General features: G+C 39.9%; 1 protein-coding gene across 1 annotated transcript in view; it reads left to right on the forward strand.

The window, feature by feature from the left end:
• The window catches only part of SVEP1 (sushi, von Willebrand factor type A, EGF and pentraxin domain containing 1), a 135,192-nt gene that overhangs the window by 17,155 nt on the left and 99,453 nt on the right, over positions 1 to 18,584 (forward strand). Inside the window, exons 2-3 of the mRNA XM_076362088.1 lie at positions 1,040 to 1,295; positions 2,484 to 2,660. Coding sequence (XP_076218203.1) covers positions 1,040 to 1,295; positions 2,484 to 2,660 — 433 coding nt within the window. The remainder of the gene's footprint in view (positions 1 to 1,039; positions 1,296 to 2,483; positions 2,661 to 18,584) is intronic.

Consider the following 18,584-nt stretch of genomic DNA (forward strand, 5'->3'; position numbering starts at 1 on the left):
TAAATTTCTTGTGGGCTTACTGGGTAAATAACTCTTTTCCATCTGCCTTATATGAGAATAGAATGACACAGCCACTTTTCCAGAAGTTCAGTAGATTTCACCTTTTAGACAAGGAAATTGCAGAGGGAAGGTCGGAAGGAACATGAGGAAATACAAAATTCACGGGTCTGTGCCCAGATAATCACAGTGGAAGCTTTAACCACTCATAGATCCCTCATATAAAAAGTTGATACTGTGTGTGAGAGCTTTTTTCAACATTTGTATCTGTGGTTTTGACTGATTCTTCACCTTTCATTGATCTGTCAGTCCCTACAATTTTTCCAGTAGATCTGTGGATTTTGTTTGAGCAAAAAATCCCTAATAAAATACTTTTTGTTCTTAATTACCCCTTACAAACTGTAGAGGATTTGTCCATAAGTTACATACTGAAAGCCATGATAATGAGAGTGGGTGTGCCACCATTTGCAGCACATTTGCAGCACATTTGCAGCACATTTTCATGGTGGGATCTGGTGAGTTTTCACCTACCTGAATGGTCAAGCAAGTTTGGAACCGAATGGCATTCATGTGCTGAATGGAAAAGCAACATGGACCAAACTGGCGGGTGATATGCATCCACATCACTCCCATGGCACTGAGACAGTTGGCGGCATCTGAACTTTGGTCCCAAGGGTCTTGCACTATATTTTCAATGTTTGTATTACCTATTCAAGCTGCAGTCTGAACAAAGTTGCTAAAGCACTGGTCAGGATCATTGCTGTCTGACGCATGGGTGACTTTATCAGTCAGTGTGAAAAGTGTCTCATTTCAGAGCATGTCATGATTTCTGTGATTGTGCAGACTGTGACACAGTGGTTGGCCTTGTCTAACCACAGATTCAGCTTGTAGATGGTTGATCTTCATTATAGTGAGTGGTCTTGCAAGGACTTAATCTAGCTGTAAAATTCAAATAAAAGGAGCCACATCATGGAGGAAGTAGTGTACAGATCAACCACAGCTAACCCTTTGCTGAGGTGTGCAATTTCATTTTCTCTTCCAGCAAATATTACGGCATGCCCGTGGAAATGCCACAAAGGTGATATTTCTCATTACTGATGGATACTCCAATGGGGGAGACCCAAGACCCATTGCAGCATCCTTGCGTGAATTTGGAGTGGAGATCTTCACCTTCGGGATATGGCAGGGGAATATCCGAGAACTGAATGACATGGCATCCCATCCAAAAGAAGATCACTGTTACCTTCTTCACAGTTTTACTGAGTTTGAAGCTCTGGCACGCAGGGCTCTTCATGAAGGTATTAATGTACTAACCTCAGAAGTCTACAGAGAGCAGAGAGGTCTGAACAGAAAGATCTCCAGTACTGTCTTGTAATTACATTTCATGTAGTGTTGATTCCTTTTTTTTAATTATTTTTCCCCTTACTTGCTAGCAGAGGTGTTCATTCCTCAGGTAAAAGGAAAAACTGTTTGTTTGACTAACTCATCATCAACAAAATGTGAGCCAAATTCTCCTCCTTGATATATACATACTTACCTCCATTCAGCTCTTCATTTTGTCCACAAAGAACAGACTATGGTCTTGGCCCAGTGTAACTTTTGCTTGAATACATGAACCTTGTAGTCAGATACATGGTTGTCCAAAGGAGGCACCCAGTACAAACCTTAGGACTGGCCTTAATACCTGTTGGTATTTTACACAGCAACAAAAGCTAGCCTGTTCAGAACTGATTTAGATCTCTGTGTATAAGGGTAAATACGATTTATGTTTATGAACTTATACATTCACTAAAACCAGAAAGAGCAAAGGGTGCAAAGAGGGTTTGGACTGTGTTTTATCCTCTTTTAATCTACCGTATTCTTGAAAAATAGAGTAAGTTTAGACTAGCAAGTGAGAACACATAACTAACCTTCGTTTGTAAGCCAATGCTGCTTGATTGAGGCTTAGAACATGCATCACACTAGCCATTAGCATTTATTTGCTACATTTAATTTTTAAAAGCATGCTACTTTTACATAAGTAGTGTGCTTTACTGCCATTCTGTTTGTTCCAGGTAAGGTTTAATTGGTCTATGTGAATGTGCCAAAGGAAAGATTTTTTTTTTTTAATATGACCAACTGGTTATACATGCTGTGGCCAAATGCTCTCCTGATGCCAAAGATGGCATCCACCAAAGCCGAGAAAAGCTGTCTCAGCAGCTTCAGTTGGGAGTGAGACTCCATTCTGGCAGAGTTAGACTCAAATGAAGCCGAGTGAGAAAGTTTGAGGATCTTTGCACCATGGATTTCAGTGAGCCTTTTTCCAGAATAAGAACACCAATTTTTTTTTACATTTTGAGTGTAGCAAGGCTCTGCTTCGTGCTGCCATCACTACTGCTTAGAACTAGAACCTAGGGCTTTTAAGAAACATTTCACTAATGATATAATGTGAGGCTGTGGGGGGGCTTTTGTTTGGATTTTTTGTTAATAAATTGGTATTATTTCAGACCTGCCCTCTGGCAGCTATATCCAAGAAGATATATCGCACTGTTCATATCTCTGTGAGGCAAATGAAAACTGCTGTGACATCATGGCAAGCTGTAAATGCGGCACTCACACTGGCCAGTTTGAGTGCATCTGTGAAAAAGGATACTATGGGAAAGGACTACAACATGAATGCACAGGTGAGTCTCATGTCTCAGTGCTTGGGTTTCTCTGTATGCCCTGAATACATGGCTAATCTAGTTGAGAGCAAAAAGCTCTGTTTGGGATTATGGCTATGAACCTGGATCAGAATGCATTTGAGGCTGTTGGAAAACTCTCTTTGGCTGAAGACGTAGAATAGCTCTAGCAGTCAAACTCGCCTTGTACTTTCTCTCCAGCAATAGCCCAAAGAGATGCAGAGGGCAGAGGTAAGAATAGGGCAAATGTTCTGACACAGTAAAACTTCCCTAAAACGCAGCTCACCAACAATTTGTGACTAGAGTTTACTGAGTCTGAGGAAATGTCTTTTGCGTTCAAGTGCTCTTAATAAATTTTTCCTTCATGAATTTTGCTGATCGCTTTTTGAACTTTCATAAACTTTCCTGTTTGGAGAGGGACTGTATATGTGAATCTTTGCAGGATAAATCCTTGGCGAAACTTACAGTCAATTAAATGTTCTTTAATCCTCTCATGTTGACTTTCAGTTACTAAAGAGGAAGAAGGCATTTGGGTCACTAAACAGAAACTTGTCATCACATTTTGCTAAGTTTGTTGTTGTTGTTGTTACTGGTTTTTGGACAAGTCCTTTTACTAGTATGCATTCAAAGTCTACGGTTGAAATAACAACAATTTACAGTTCTTTCTTGTCAGAGAAAGTATGCAGGTTTTATCCAACTCCATTTATTTTTCTAGGACAAAAATTTCAAAGTTGTCAGAGCATATCTGAACTCTGTTATATTTGTTTTGTGAGCTGGACAAAAGGAGTACTTATAATCAAATATTTCTCAACTAGAAACAAAATACGGTATATTGATCTTGTTTGTATTCTCATATTCTCACTTATATTCTGCATATCACACTTCTCATGAGATGTTTCTTCATGTGTGGCGGATATATGGATCATGGTTGTATAGCTGTTTATGAGGGTCATGCTGCTTTATTAAATGTGATTTTCATTACATGTAGAGAATATTTTGATGTAACTTGTAAGACTTGGTAGCTCTGTTCAGAGAATAGATACAGGCGGGTTTGTGACTAGAAGCTAAAGAATTCCTTCAGAGGAAGGTTTAATGGGGACTGTGATGGCTGTATGCCTGCACGAGGAGGATTATAAAAATACACTGAAGGGATCCAGACTATACATAAGCACATGATGGGGGAAAGGTGTTGTCTGTCACCAGTGTGAGAAAGGACTGATACCCCAGTGTTTGTGTTGGGATGTTGATCAGTTATATTATACTTCCTGCCAGTTATCACCTTGTAACTCACCTTGTGCCTCTGGAGCATCTTTCCTTTGTTCTGTATTAAGAGAAGTAGATAAGCAGGAATTCATTGGGTTTTGAGTGCAACATGAGTAGAGGAATGTAGTTAGAGCCTATGTCAGCACTGGCACATTGGATCAGAATCTTATTTTACCTAAGTGGGTGCAGCTTCCTTGTGTGCTCGATTAACTGTAAATGAAGATACACTATTCCATTTTGCTTATTTTCAGTTGTAATCTAATTTGTTTCAGACAAAATCAAATTTTCATCTTAATTTTTTCTTTTGTAATTCAAGTCCATTTCTTCCACCTCAAGTGCCTTAGTAACCTTTTGAACAAAATAAACGCAGCATTTCTGCATCTGTCAATAACTTGTATCATTAAATATTGTTTTGAGCTATTCCTAAAGATAGCAGGCCTATCATTTTAGAGTTACCCTTTCTACATGAAAGGATCTTTTGATGGGGTGAGCATACCTTTTGAGTGCCACCAGAAATGGTAAGTCCAATTTCTTTAAATGGGTACTAAGCAGCTGCAGAGGAAAGTTTCATTTTGACATCATCAGCAGGTGCTTCTAAAGTAAGTTTTTAAAAGGGGTTGGTATTAGATACACTGCAAATAAGCTGATAATTGCAGCCATCTGCTGTATATGTGAAGATAATTGAAGATGCATACATATATTTTAGGGAGAATTTGACCTGAGTAACTCAAGCCTGTTCTTTAAAATATGTCTGCTCTGTTCAACTATTTTATTCTTCTTTAAGACAGACAGAAACAAAAGGCAACGTGTTCTTTAAAGGAAAAACAGTGTATTTTGAAATCTTTTACTCTGAAAAGGATTCCAACCTTTTTTTTTAACATTTCCCAGCTGAGCATAGCTGTGGATTTGTAAAGCATAAGGAATCTTAAGAATGCATCTTAACTTTTCTTCACTGTATAATGTGCAGGAGCAGTTTTGGCAAGTTTACAGTGACAGGACTTACATTTTAATTGGACCACTTTTAGCTTTTGATTGGATAAACTTGCAGATGCTCTACTAGCCTATGTTTACTTAATACAGTAAGGCTTTTTTTAAAGAGTTTTCATTAAGATGGGAGATTGTTCTTCTGCGACATATCTGTTCTTTTTGCTATTTTAGTTATTTTCTGTATGCTCTTTTGCTTATGCATTATACCACCTTACTATTATTGATGGTTTTAAATGTAAGGCATCAGAATAACTATGTAAAAATCGTAACAGTTCTTTACTTTACTAATTACCTGAAAACACTGTCTAGAACGCTTCCATAAAATAAAATAGGAGCCACATGCTTTGTGCCAAAAAGCAGAAATTGGCTTCAGTGTCCCCCTCCTGTTCTTTGTTATATTGTTGATGATGTGCCACAGAAAGAAGAACAGACTGACTGTTCTCTATTTTAAAAAGCAAACCAAACAAAAGCTTCTTGGCCCACACTAGGAGCCTCATGCAGCCAGAGACATCTGTGACAATTGTGACAAAGGAAGGGAGAAAGAGGAAGAACAGAGGCAGTATCATAACCAGTCCCAAGTATTGTAGAGTACATAAACACCTCTTCTTCAATAACACTTCACTTTTTTTTCTCCTTCCTTTCCTTGATTACAAATGTCAAGTTTCAAACTAGAGACAACCAAACAAAAATACAGAGGGCAGCAAAAATAAATCTGTGATTTCCACAATCTAAGACTGTGTCTTCCATTCCACCAATAAAAAGGTGGGCTGTTCAAGTCAGCTGCTTGTTCCGTGGAAAAGTAAAACAAATGTCCAGATCTCCATTTGTATCTTCTTCTCTGTCCTAGGAAGTTAGGGAATATGTCTTTTAACACAGCCTTTTCACACATTTTTTTCAGCAAGACTCCAGAGAAATTTCTTTTTTAAGTGGGCTCTTGGGTTGGATGACCATTTAGGTTCATGATGATGCAACTAAAGGATGATACCCATCATGTTCATCTCATCAGTTACCTCTTAAGCAGAACCACAGTTAATGGGGAGGTCAGGAAACTGTTGTCTTAGAACCAGTAGTTTCTTCTATCTAACATGTGGACACCATTTTTTGCAGCACAAGGTATCCATGAAGATTATGTGCAGTTGGCGGGGCAGAACTAGTAAATGAAATACTTGTAGTCTATGCTAGTTATTCCTTCTTTTGTTTGTTTTTGGTCCATTACTTGGGTATAATTATTGAAGTGTAGAATTTCACCATATGTTTGAGTATTCAATAGATTGCCTAGGCTTTGATTTAGGAGTATGCAGCGTTATCAGCTATCATCTGCACAGCCACTAGGGTAACAGTTTTGCCTACAAAACAACACATGGATTAGATCTGTAAAGCGCCTTTCCAGTGAAACCTGAAATCATGTGGAAACTTTGAGGGTTTTTTTTCACAAATTTTAATTCAGAACACATTCACTGAAAAGACTTTAACCTTTGAGGAAATGTAGGTCCAGCAAGGCAGGGGAGATTTGCATTTTGTGGTTTCTTGGATTTTGGACCCAATTTTCAGCTGAGCATTTTTTCCCATGAAATTTTTGGGATTGTTCCTGTTGGGAATGCAAAACAAAACCTGATGTTCATGAGTTGGATAGCTTTCTAGTTAGAAAAAAAAAATTGTGTTTAATATATTACTAGCAGTTCTTTTCTTAGTCAGACAGGAAGAACTTTAATTCCACTGGTGATTCCAATAGCCTAGTCAAAGAAAGCTAAACATGTCTTCTGACATGCTGTGTCCTTCCTCCCTTCCTTTTGATAGGAGCTTCTACCCCGCTGGAAGCTGGGTCACCCTTTCTCAATATTCCTTTTTGGGAGGTGTTTCTTTAGCTACCCTGTAGGAGTCACTGGCTTAATGAAGCTTTGCCAACCATCTTGAAGTTGTCATACTGTATGTGGAAATTTTCACTATGTTTATAAGATCCCTCCAAGCCCCAAGGCATCCAGAGTTAACAACACATAACATACACTATACTCTTCAGTGGGTGCCTGTCGTGGATCTGGAGGAGAACCACCAGCAGCACTCTGAGATTCCACTAGTGATTGACAGACAGGGACGGAAAAGAGAGCAAGAAAGGGAGTGTGAAAAAGACAGCGTATAAAATGTCTCCAGCCACAGTAAAATCTCAGGCTAAATCTGCCTGTTGAATCTGAAGGTTTGAATTAGCTCACAAAACTGCAGATTTTCAAGCTCTTAGAACTTAGTTTCTTGCTGTCTCACAAGGCAGTGCCATTTCATAGAATCATAGAATCATAGAATAGTTTGGGTTGGAAGGGACCTCTAAAGGTCATCTAGTCCAACCCCCCTGCCATGGGCAGGGACATCTTCAACTAGATCAGGTTGCTCAGAGCCCCGTCCAACCTGACCTGGAATGTTTCCAGGGATGGGGCATCCACCACCTCTCTGGGCAACCTGGGCCAGTGTTTCACCACCCTCAGCGTAAAAAGTTTCTTCCTTCTAGCTAGTCTGAATCTACCCTCTTTTAGTTTAAAACCATTCCCCCTTGTCCTATCGCAACAGGCCTTGCTAAAAAGTTTGTCCCCATCTTTCTTGTAAGTCTCCTTTAAGTACTGAAAGGCCACAGTAAGGTCTCCCTGGAGCCTTCTCTTCTCCAGGCTGAACAACCCCAGCTCTCTCAGCCTTTCCTCACAGGAGAGGTGTTCCATCATGCTTTGATCTATTGAATTTGCATCTTAAAACTGGACAGAGTTTGTTTTGGTTCCTCTTCTCTCCTTTGTTTTTAATTCCTAAATCAGAAAAATATTCTTCATTCTAGCTTAGCTCTCACTAAAAGAAGACTTCTGAGACCTGCAGCCATTGAAAACTGGCCAATTGAAAAATCTTGTGCCACATAAACCTTCAGATCTTAATAACCAAAACAAAGAAAGCAAATAAAAATTTTGAACAAGATGAGTTGGAAGAACTTGGATTACAGCTGGACAAGGAAGTTGGTATGTACATGCTTAATGAAGCATTAATTAATGCTTACAAAACCTGAGCAGTTTGGAGGTACTTGGAGTTGGACTCATCTACTGTAGAGACAGAAAAGCTTGACTGGAGAGTCCTTGCTCTGTATACAACACCTGTTGGTCAGTGATTCTCCCCTTTTGCTTAACAGGTCTCTAATTATGAACCCCTTTCTGTAACCCTTTTGGGGGATGAGATGCTTTTGAATACTTTGCTCTTTTATTTGTAATTTATTCATTTTTAAAAATGCTTTTCCCAAGTGGAGCCACCTTCTGTTACAGCCTCTCTTCAGTGGCTTTTTGTCTGTGGTAATACGCAGAGGTTCTATTGTGAATATACTGTGTTAAAATGGCTGGCTGTCGTGTAAGGAGAAGAGAAAACAAGAAAGCAGGGATCTAAACTAAGAGGAAGGATGCAAAATACCCATGACTAAGCAACAGTGAATTGATGCCTAATTAATACTGGCAAAAACATTCATCGCTGTCATTCTGTGTATTTTTTCTTGTTCTTATAAATCTTGTTTGAGTTGTTATGGGTAACAATTTGAGCATAACATCGTGATGGTTAAATACAGAAGAAATGTAAATGAGTGTGTTTTTCTAGTGAGGGTATCATAACATCATGATGGGTAAGTACAGGAGAAATGTAAATCAATCTGTTTTTCCACTGAGGATAAGGATTCCAAGTGGATGAGGAAGGTGGATATAAGAAGCAAGTGCTATAGACAAGGCTATGGAAGTTTAGTAGGTTAATTATCTTTAAAAAAATCTTTTTAAGACTTCAAAAGATAATGCAAAAACATTCATAATTATTGTTTGCATAAAGACTGAAGAAAAATAGATTTTACAGATATTTTGTGTGGAAAATAGATACATCTGGAAGCATGCAGGCATGCTCTTCCAGATTTTTTACATTGAAATCTGCTTTCTCAAAAATTTATCCCCTGAAGGCCAGCATTTCCTGCTTTGCTTTTGGAAATTCAGGTAGAGATTTGCCTACTTGTTGCTATAGGAAGCAAAGCAAAGGCTGAGTAAAAAAAGGATTTGGATGCTGCAAGATTTTTCAAAATGGAGCACACAGTAGAGGTGAATTCCTTTGGTTTGGTAATTTAAAAGCATAATGTCAGTAAATTCTTCATGTCAGGAGGGGGGTTTTTTTTGCAGGAATGACTTGACAGAGATGAGTGTTAGCTTGCATGATGCTACAGTAGTTTTGCTTGCATTTTAAGTGGCTTCTGGCACCAAAGTAGTTTGTTTCCCACCCGTACAACCTGCTTTATGAAGATGGGGCATTTCCGGCAGTAGAAGATTCTTTTGCTGAGTTTACTCCTTGAAGCCTTATGAGCTTGTAGCCACAGAGTGATACCAAAAAGGTTCCTAAGGCACAGCATGTATAAAGTGGTAACAGGTTCTGTCAGTTACTGAAGTGTTTTTTACGGTGCTGTAAAACCTCTATGATCTGCTTTTCCCATGTAAAACCTTTGAAGGGAAACAGGAGCAAAACAATATTTTTTTTTTTTAAGGGTACATTTTATAAATGTAAGTGGGAAAAAAAACTGATGAGGTTGTGATTTTATTTTCTTTCTTTTGGGATCTAAGCAGTCACAATTCAGGTGGGGCAGATCATGCAGACTTGCTTAGGGGTTTTCCTTTGTTTTGCTGGAGGATTGTTGTTTTGTTTAAGATTATGTGAACCTCACCATTTCCAAAGTGGAATTTTAATCCAGATTCAGTCCATCAGAAAAACTCTTTAACAAACTCTACAGTCAGACAGTGAGCTTTCCAAACCATCATGGAAATGTGAAAGTTTGAACATCTAACCAATGGCTTTGCTTGCTAAATTGTAAAAAAGGAAATTTTCTTGGTCAACTTGGTAGAAGTTTTTTCACCTAAACAAATGAAGTGTGCAGCTACTGGTGTTTTTTAACCATATCCATAGTTTTGATAAGCCTGTTGAAGTGAGTAAGAGTAATTCCAGTAGTGTTAATGAGTTTTGGATCAAGTCTTTGGAACCGAGTGATTCATTTTTCTCTCTTCTCCAGGCCTTATGTATCAACTTATATACATCTTCTGTTGCAAAAGTAAAAATATTAAGTAACATGATAGCCAATATAGATAATGATGTTTCATTGGTATAGAATTTTTCTAACTCTGCACCAGGTAGCTAGTTTCCTTTGCATTTAAAACTGAACTGTAGCGGAGAAAGAAAACCCTAAAACTAACCACAAACCACCAATAGAAAAGTTTTCTGTGTATACCAGCACCATTTCTGAGGAAATTATTTAAAAATGAAGTTGTAGAGTGAAGGTGAAAACCCAGATTCAATTTTGACATATGCAGACCAGAAAAGCAGAAGTGTAATTTTACGTCTGTACGCAGTATTGAAAAACATCTCATCCTTTCCAACTAGAAGTCATCTGAGGCTTTAGAAAACAAGTTTCTGCGCCAAAACAGACTCTTTCTTTTGTATTAAGTACAGAGCTATTTCTGAAATAAATTTGATGGAAAGTTGGAAAGTGATGCACAAGTTACCCTTTTTTCCTTATCTCAGAAGTGACTTGTCCTGGTCACCTCAGAATGTCATGAAAATAAAGCCCCTGGCCAAAGTTCATATGTGCAATTAGAGAAGAAAAATCAACCATCTGGAGGGCTTGAGAGGAGCAGAAACCGTGCTCTGAATAGAAATAGACACGACATAGAAATAGTCTCCAGCTTTCTGTGCTGATCAGACTTAGGCTCTCCCTGTGGAGCACCCAAGCTGTCCTTTGGCCCCAGTATAACCATTGCAGGCAGCCGTCACAACGAAGAACGCTCCAAGTGTAAATACAGCACCAGATAGGTTTAGCCTTTAGTTACATGACTGTAAAACCTTTACTGTTAAGCCTGGGCTTTCCCTTGAGTCTCTAGACAAAATAAAAAGCAGGCTGTCTTACCTTCATTGAGATTTTACATGGTTTGAAAACATCCTTTTCCAGCTGTGCAATCCCAGATAAAGTGGTAGTTTGCAAACTTTGTGCTGAACATGTCTTCCTTAACTGCCTGAAACATTCATCAGCCAGTTGTCACAGATTTTTAAACAGTTTAGGCTCATACCATTTTAGCACAGGCCTTTGATAAGCCTTTGACTTGTCTTGCAGATTTGAGAATCATTTTCAGGATTGGGACTTGCATCATACCAGGCACATATTGGAATAGTTGTCTGTCCATTGAATCCCTTAATGAAAACGTTTTTACTGCAACATTCTTTGGTTACCCCTATGGATTACATGGTGTCGTCTTGCCTTCACTACCTTTTCAGAAACACATAGCCAGGATGTTTTCATAGACACGCATGCACACATATTATTCCTGAACTTGTGCCAGTATCACAAATTAAAAGCAGACTTCTTAGCATTCTGTGAGCCTTTAAGTAGCTTTTGTCTTAGAGAAGAAAAAATTAAAATTCTTGAAAGAGTGCATCTGGGATAAAATAAGATGGCAATATACAGCAAAGAGTGTTAATTATTGAAATGAGGAGAGAGGTTAAGAGACTTAGAGCTTGTTTCAATTAACTATTTCGTCCCTAGCCGCTCTGTAAGGCTCCAAAACATCACCTTTAAGTACTTAAGTCATTCCCAGGATGTAATTTGTGCTACAGTTAACTCGTAAGGTTTAGCCTTAGTGCCTGTGCCTGTGAGGTTGTGAATAGGTATCAGGATTCCTAACATCATTAAGTTGCTCCCAAAGTCTTGTCAAAGCCGATTCATTTAACCAGACTGTAGCATAGCGCTCTTAATGTGACAAAATCAGGCAGTCACTGTGTCTCTGCATTTGGAGTTTGATGGATTGTACATGGTGTGTTTGTCACTTAGTAAAACAAATTTGACTCTTAGCTCTTAGAATCAGTTTCCAATTGAACATGGAGTGTAGGAACATTTTCATTTTATTTTTAAATCCTTGTCTTGACTTATGCTGTGATATTCACTCTACCCAGGCCAATGAATATTGCAAAGTGTGTTCTCTGTAAGAATAAGTACTATTCCTTTCAACATTTTAAACAAAATTGTCTACTTCTCTTCCAATATGAAGCAAGTATTTTGTATAAAATGCAGTTTGCATCATTTTGCAAGTGTTTAGAGATGGTCATCTGTTAATTGCCCTGGGTTTGCTGAGAGGGAGAAGAAAATGTAGAAGCAAAGGTGCACAAAGCTCATCAGGTCATAACCCACAGCTAAATAAGTAATTTGTTTGCAGATTTTGACCTAAACAAAGTCTTGCAAGGGATATTTACCCAAAAGGCAATACAGATATTCCTTCCACTACCTTCTGTCCATTTGGCTACCACCATCATAAGAGAAAAAGACAGTAGCGAGAAGGGATGACATGGCTTTTCAGTTGCCTTTCCTGTTCAGTCCTGTCCAGCTGACATCTCTGTGCTGTCTGTGGAAAATTGTATGGCAGGTTCCTCAGATCATTTCACAGTCACTTCCAGGGAAGAAGCCCTCTTTCTCTGTCCTCTGCAGCTATGCTTCTGGCTTCCTCCCGCTGTGCACATTCTCTGGTTCTTCAGCCACAGGGGTCCAGAAGTACTTCAGATTGTGGTACCACTCCAGCAAAGGCAGCGGGCAGCAAGAAGAGTATGCTGGAAAAAACGCCATGATGAAAAGAGGGCAAAAGCCCACTCAACTTGGAGCAGAATTAGGGCAAATAGGTTGCAGACACTTTATGATAAGCTTAGTCTATCTGCCAGGTACTCAATGGCCAGAATGGATGGGAGCAGTTTGGTCTGCTGTCTTGTAAGCAGCCTTGTTTTCTTCTGTCACTCTAAAATCTACTGCAGATGGCCCAACCTTCTCACCCAGAAATAGTGCTGACTGCATGGTGGAGTGTGACCGGGTCCTTTGAGAATGAGAAAGCAGCAACACAGATCAGTTTCATCAAACAGGAAATTGGTTTCTCCTGTTTTTGTTGGTGTTTTGATGAAAACAGAAATCAGGACTCTGCACAGAAATGGATCCTCTTCAGGCCAAAACCCTAGGGTATAATTTGTTACCATGCAAAACAAAGCCAGACCAGCAACTCACACTTCCAGTGCAGATGTTTTAGTAGGGCTGACATCTGAAGGTAGTTTGAGGAGTTGAATTTTTTCTCCCTAGTCTGAAATGTATTAAATATGAAGTGTTTTCATCCACAAGAATGGGAAGAATGAATGGACCTTTGAAGGGAATGGGGGGTGGAGTTGAGAAAGATTAATTTTACAGAAGTTTGTATGATATAGTTAATCATATAGTCTAATTGTAGTCATGTCATTTAGTTATCGTTTGGGCCTGACAGATTTGAAACAAACCCCAATACAATTAAGCACTAAGTTGCAGTTTTTCATTAGTGTGAAGCATAGAGGAATGGCAAAATCTCCATCTGTGTAGGTGTGTGCAGCTGTACTGATTTTACGCAGAGCTGCACCCTCTTGTAACAACCTAAGATCTGGCTCCTTCTCCTGGCCATGAGGCAAATCTGCTGCGTTTTTTTCCATGAGAGCAAAAGAAACATTCTGAGGATAGCTAAAAAAGTAAGTGGATTTTTGGCCCATAAAGTTCAAATAAAGGGTGTTCCCTTGTAAATGCCATAGTACATACCCATGCAAAGTTTCCATCTCCCTGTGGCGTGTAGTTTGTTTCTAAGCAAGAACGCCAGAAGATAAAGTACAAGAACTTTCCTACATTGTGGCTGCTAACGCTGCATGTTTTTTTTCACAGATTATTGTTATTAATTCCAGCCTGTTTGTTGGTTAGGGCTTCGCAGAATAGTCCAGAGTACAACATTCCTATTACTATTGTCAGGCTTCCCTTCAGCTCCAGTTTTTATGGGTTTATGTCAGAAAAGTGCTTGCTATGTTCTGACTGTGTTCCCCCAGAAAAACTCTTATCTGGAAATACACATAGGTGGTATTAAAAACTGTATATAGAGATAGAGACAGGAAATGTCAGTGTTCTGGTGGAACGCAGAAAGACCTACATCTACATGGGCTGGAAAGACTCTTAAGTCACATTAATTTAAAGGCATATATTTATATTCTGAATTCAATGTCTGTGTAAAAACGCCTGGAGCTTTGAAGGAAAATGTTGGCATGTTACTGTGTTTTTTCTTCCTGTCCCTCATTTCACGCTTTGCCCATCTGCTGCCCTCAGAGCATCCCGTGAAACCTACATAGGCCTGGGAATGGCAGTCTATTAAAGCCTGCTGCAATAACTTTAGCATCATAGGAGGCAAGTCCAGTGCATCTTACAGCAGCGACAGTGTGTGTGCTCACTCTGGGGAGTCCAAGCCAGTGTAGAGGTGCTCTAGTACCTTTAAATGCAGCAGCTAACTAGTTTAAATCTTCTGCATCTTCGTTACCTCTGTGGCACAGAGGTGCCATAAATCTCAAGACAAAGGGTATGGAAGAGGGGTTTGCCTGCAAGAATATGAAGTGCTGCAAAAGTTACTCTTTCAGGTAACTCAGTTCACAGGACTAGGTTTTTCTAAGTACAATAAGGAGAGTGAGAGGCTGAGTAGCCTTATTCTGAAGAGTCTTGGTGTCAACACAGATCGTAAGGAATGCTTGCCAAACCTCATGGTTATACAACAGAAGAGCTACATGTAGTTAAGCTGGCGTTTCTTTTGGACTTCCATTGTTATCTATCTCACAGAGGCATTAGTTCGTATACCTAAACATACTCTGGTCCTCTAGTCCTATCTCTGTTGTCAGCTTGGCAAAGAATATCACCTGAAATGCAAATATTCAATTTCCCTCTTTTCAGAGTCTAAGCCTTTGCCTCAAAATAGTGAGGATCAAAATCTGCAGTCACTTGCAAATCCCTTCACTTCAATTTTTATGTCATTGTGAATTGTAGAGGAGTAAAACACATATATAAATTTTGCTCTCTTTTATTTCTGAATGGAAATTCAAAATACAGTGCCTTACAAAATACAACACCATTTTTAAAACATGGCAGTTCTGTGAGCACGCATATTCTTCCCGGTTGGCCAAAAACACTTCACAAAACTGTCCTGATGGCAGCGCAGGGGTGGTGGTTAGGTCATGGCACAGGAGTACACAAAGGCAAGGACACTTGGTCTTCATTAGTGACTTGATTTCAGCAATGGGAGTAGCCAAGCTCTATCCACGTATGGCTTTTTCAGGTGGACCAGTAGCCCACTTTGTGCCCACAGTCCAAACCCATGAGAACAGAAGTAACGTGATCACAAAAAATTGGACTGAGAAGGAACATACCAGGCTCAGACACTGAGGCACTCTCTGCCAGTATCTCTTTAATGTAGCAGTATCTGAGGCTTACCTTCATTCCTACTTTTTCTGCTACTTAGCAGTGATGCTCCTTTTTGGTAGTCATCCACGATAATGGCTCTCCTAGCCTAGGTGCCAGAGGAGTTTGGCATAGAAGTAGTACTAAGCTATGCTGTGGCCCCAAGAGCACAGTTTGCATGGCCCTCAGTTCCAGTTGACAAATGAGGTCTCATGCTCTGCCAGCCTGCAGGATTCTACTGTCTTCACTCTCCTGATAGCTCTTCACCATCACCAGCAGTTCTTCAGCAGCACTTTCCACTGTGTCACAGGCAAGAAGGCAACTTGCACCCTGAGAACATGTGGGAAGCCCCTTACTGTCTTCTTGTTCCCCCACTTCTTTTTAACTACCTATCTTTCAAGATGCAGGTGATGGATTACAGCTGTTACTTTCCTGGGTTTTGCCTCAAGGCTGAAGCACAGACAAGTATTAAAGGTAACAAGTTCAAGGTCTGTGAATGTGATGCTTCACAAAGATGTCTGTAACATCTTAAATTTCACTCCCAGTGATGTTAGAGATTGATTGATTCTCACTACTTTTAAGGTCATTTTTGGGAGGCCTCCTGTGTTGAAATAGAAAGTGCAGTGCCTCATACATTCCTACGTCAGAGAGGTAGTTTATCTTCTGTCGTTTGCATCGCTCACTGGTTCAGTCTGCAAAAGTGCAAGAAATTAGCCAAGAACTTGGCTCCAACTCAGGAAAAACTGGGATATTTTTAGACAGCATTAATTATCTTGTGAACCTAACTAATTGGAATCAAGTGCTGTTTAGGAATAGACTTTCTAGCTAAAAGTCAGTGGTTTAATAATCATAAGTCTTAGGTCCATTAAGCAGTGATTTAATCATTACTGCCGCTTACCTTTTTTTTTTTTTTCAGGTGGCAGTTAAGAATGTTCTCCTTCTTATTCTCCATGTGTGCAGGTGTAGATGGCCTTGTTTATGGCAAAACAGCTCAGAAAAGGGCATGCATTTAGAGAAGAAGGTAGGACCGGTAATGTGGCAGACCTTTTTCCTCCCAAAACATGCAAAGGATCTCGTGCTCTTTAGAAAGAGAACAAGTGATTCTGCTTCTTCAAGGTGGAAAAAATACCCTTGAAGCTGAGAGGAGGATGGAGAAGTGGGTGGGACACAGAGCACAGTTTCACTTCGATGTACAGAGAGGCTGAGCACCTGACAGTTCTTGAAAGAATCTCACTCTGCTGTTTCCCTGCTCCCTTTTTGGCAGCAGTGGCAGCAGCAGCAGCAGCAGGCTGTTTCATTCTAGTTTAAACAACTGCATTTCAGTAAAGCCTTTGGATGTTACAGGTTGCTACTTTAGCACATTTGGTCGACACTGACAGCAAGGGGCCTTACGAACACATGACTGACTAGCCAGGGATTCCTGCTTTATGGGAGAACTGCATTGCAGAAGGTTAGGTCTTTGCAGAGTGGCTAAGGGATGGAGACCAGGTTAGTGCTGTCTAGTGGGAGATGCAAAGGTGGTGGTCAGAAACGTTTTAACGGAGGTTCTTCACAGAACGAAGCTTTGTTAGACTGAAGACTAAGGCTGTGTGTTTGATTGTGGTACTGCAACATAATCTTTTTTTATCTTTAATCTTTTTTACCATAGCTTTTGCGGTAGTGGAGTTCACTTTGTTGGCAGGCACAGGACTTTGTACTTAAAACACCTTGCTTCAGTTCAAACTTGAGGTGACCCTTTTGCTTGCAGCTGACATTGCTTTAGCAAGAGTCAGATCTGTCCTTAAGGACTTCCTTTATGTCTTGCAGAGAAATGAGAGGGGAGAAGGACAAGGGAAAATGGGGGAGATGAAGTGAGAAGCAGTCACTTCTCCAAATGTTTCTTGAGCAAGCAGCAATTAATAGTGAGCCTAGTGATCTAGTTGTTCTCTCGGTGCACTTGCTTTCCACAAACAAGACTCTATTTTGATCTACATATTTAGATCATTTTAAAAGAATTCAGGAGATCCTGTCAGTTTCCATAAGAGTTTTGCATGAGGAATGGAGAATGGGATTTATGGCATTTTTTCACAGTAAATCATGGGTATCAGTAGTGATTCCAGGAATTAAATAGAAACTATAACATCGAGATTACAACAGTTTACTGAATTCTACACAGGGATAGCTGGGCTAATTTCACAATATGTAAAAAAATAATTGGCAAAACCACCACTTTTTATTGTCTGATTACTGACCTGAGCCATTGCATGAGCTTCAGCTCTCTTAAGTTAACCAAAAACTGTCTGACTCTTCCCCTGGGCTGCTAAGTAAATAAACATGGAAATAGTGACATATGTTCTCCATCTGCACAGTCATGTGCTATATCTTCAGTGCTCATAAATGTTACTTAATAGGAGTATAATCACTGTTGTTGAAAAGTATATTTAATGATAAAAATAAGGGGTGTGGAAAAGAGGCCAAGTTTGGCACCTAATGCAGTAGTGACAGTTTATTGAGGGTCTGGCAGAAATGGCTTCACTTTCCTGTTTATAATAACTTTTACTTGCTGCATTCCCCCTCTGTGATTCAGCAACTGGAACTACTCTGATCTGCAGAGAAAGGAGGCAGAAATAGGTATCTTTTTTTTTTTTTTCTTCATGATCATAAGCACCAACAGCTGCTGGGAGTGGGTGTTGGAGGCAACAGCAGAAAGGGAGTGTTTCACATTAAGACTAGTAAAATAATTCGGGATCATACAGGGTTGTGTTAATATTTTGCCAGAGAGCAAATTCACAATTTTTGCCTGAATGAGAAGGAGAAAATCTGAGGACGTGGAGTCTCTGACTCCTCCTGGATTCCTCATGCAACTTGCTGCTCTCAGGAAAACCAGCTTGCTTGTTCAGTTTGACCAGAGAGTCTTCAGTCCCAAGAATCATTGAACACAAAACTGCGTTCAAGTTGCTGAGTAGGTGAACACAACGGAAACGGATCTTGAACCACCAGGTATGTTCTTCACTGCAGAAACCTATCAGTGCTGTGAAGCTTGGGGTGCATGCTTTGTCGACTTCTAAACCCCAATCCCTTATTTTGGTTAAAATTACCTTTGAGGAATCCCAGGAGAAGGTGATCTGTTGAGTTAGCCATATAACACGAGACTCTTGCTCCCTGCTTCTGGAAGAAAGTGTAGGCTGTGCTGAGCAAGCACTGGCTGAGTTGTGGTGATTTCAGCATGTCCCAAGAGTCGCAGGCAGTGGAGTAGATTCTCATTTCTGTCCAGCTTCCTCTGGGTGTGGCACACCAGGAGTTGTTAAGGAACCAATTTCTTTTCCCGGGCCCCAGCTCAGACTTCTCTCTTTCCAAGTAGTCCCTCTTTCCAGTTGTGGATAAAGGAGGACTATTTCTTGCTTTCCAGTGTG

The sequence above is a fragment of the Aptenodytes patagonicus genome, chromosome Z, assembly GCF_965638725.1.
Source record: "Aptenodytes patagonicus chromosome Z, bAptPat1.pri.cur, whole genome shotgun sequence".
NCBI lineage: Eukaryota > Metazoa > Chordata > Aves > Sphenisciformes > Spheniscidae > Aptenodytes > Aptenodytes patagonicus.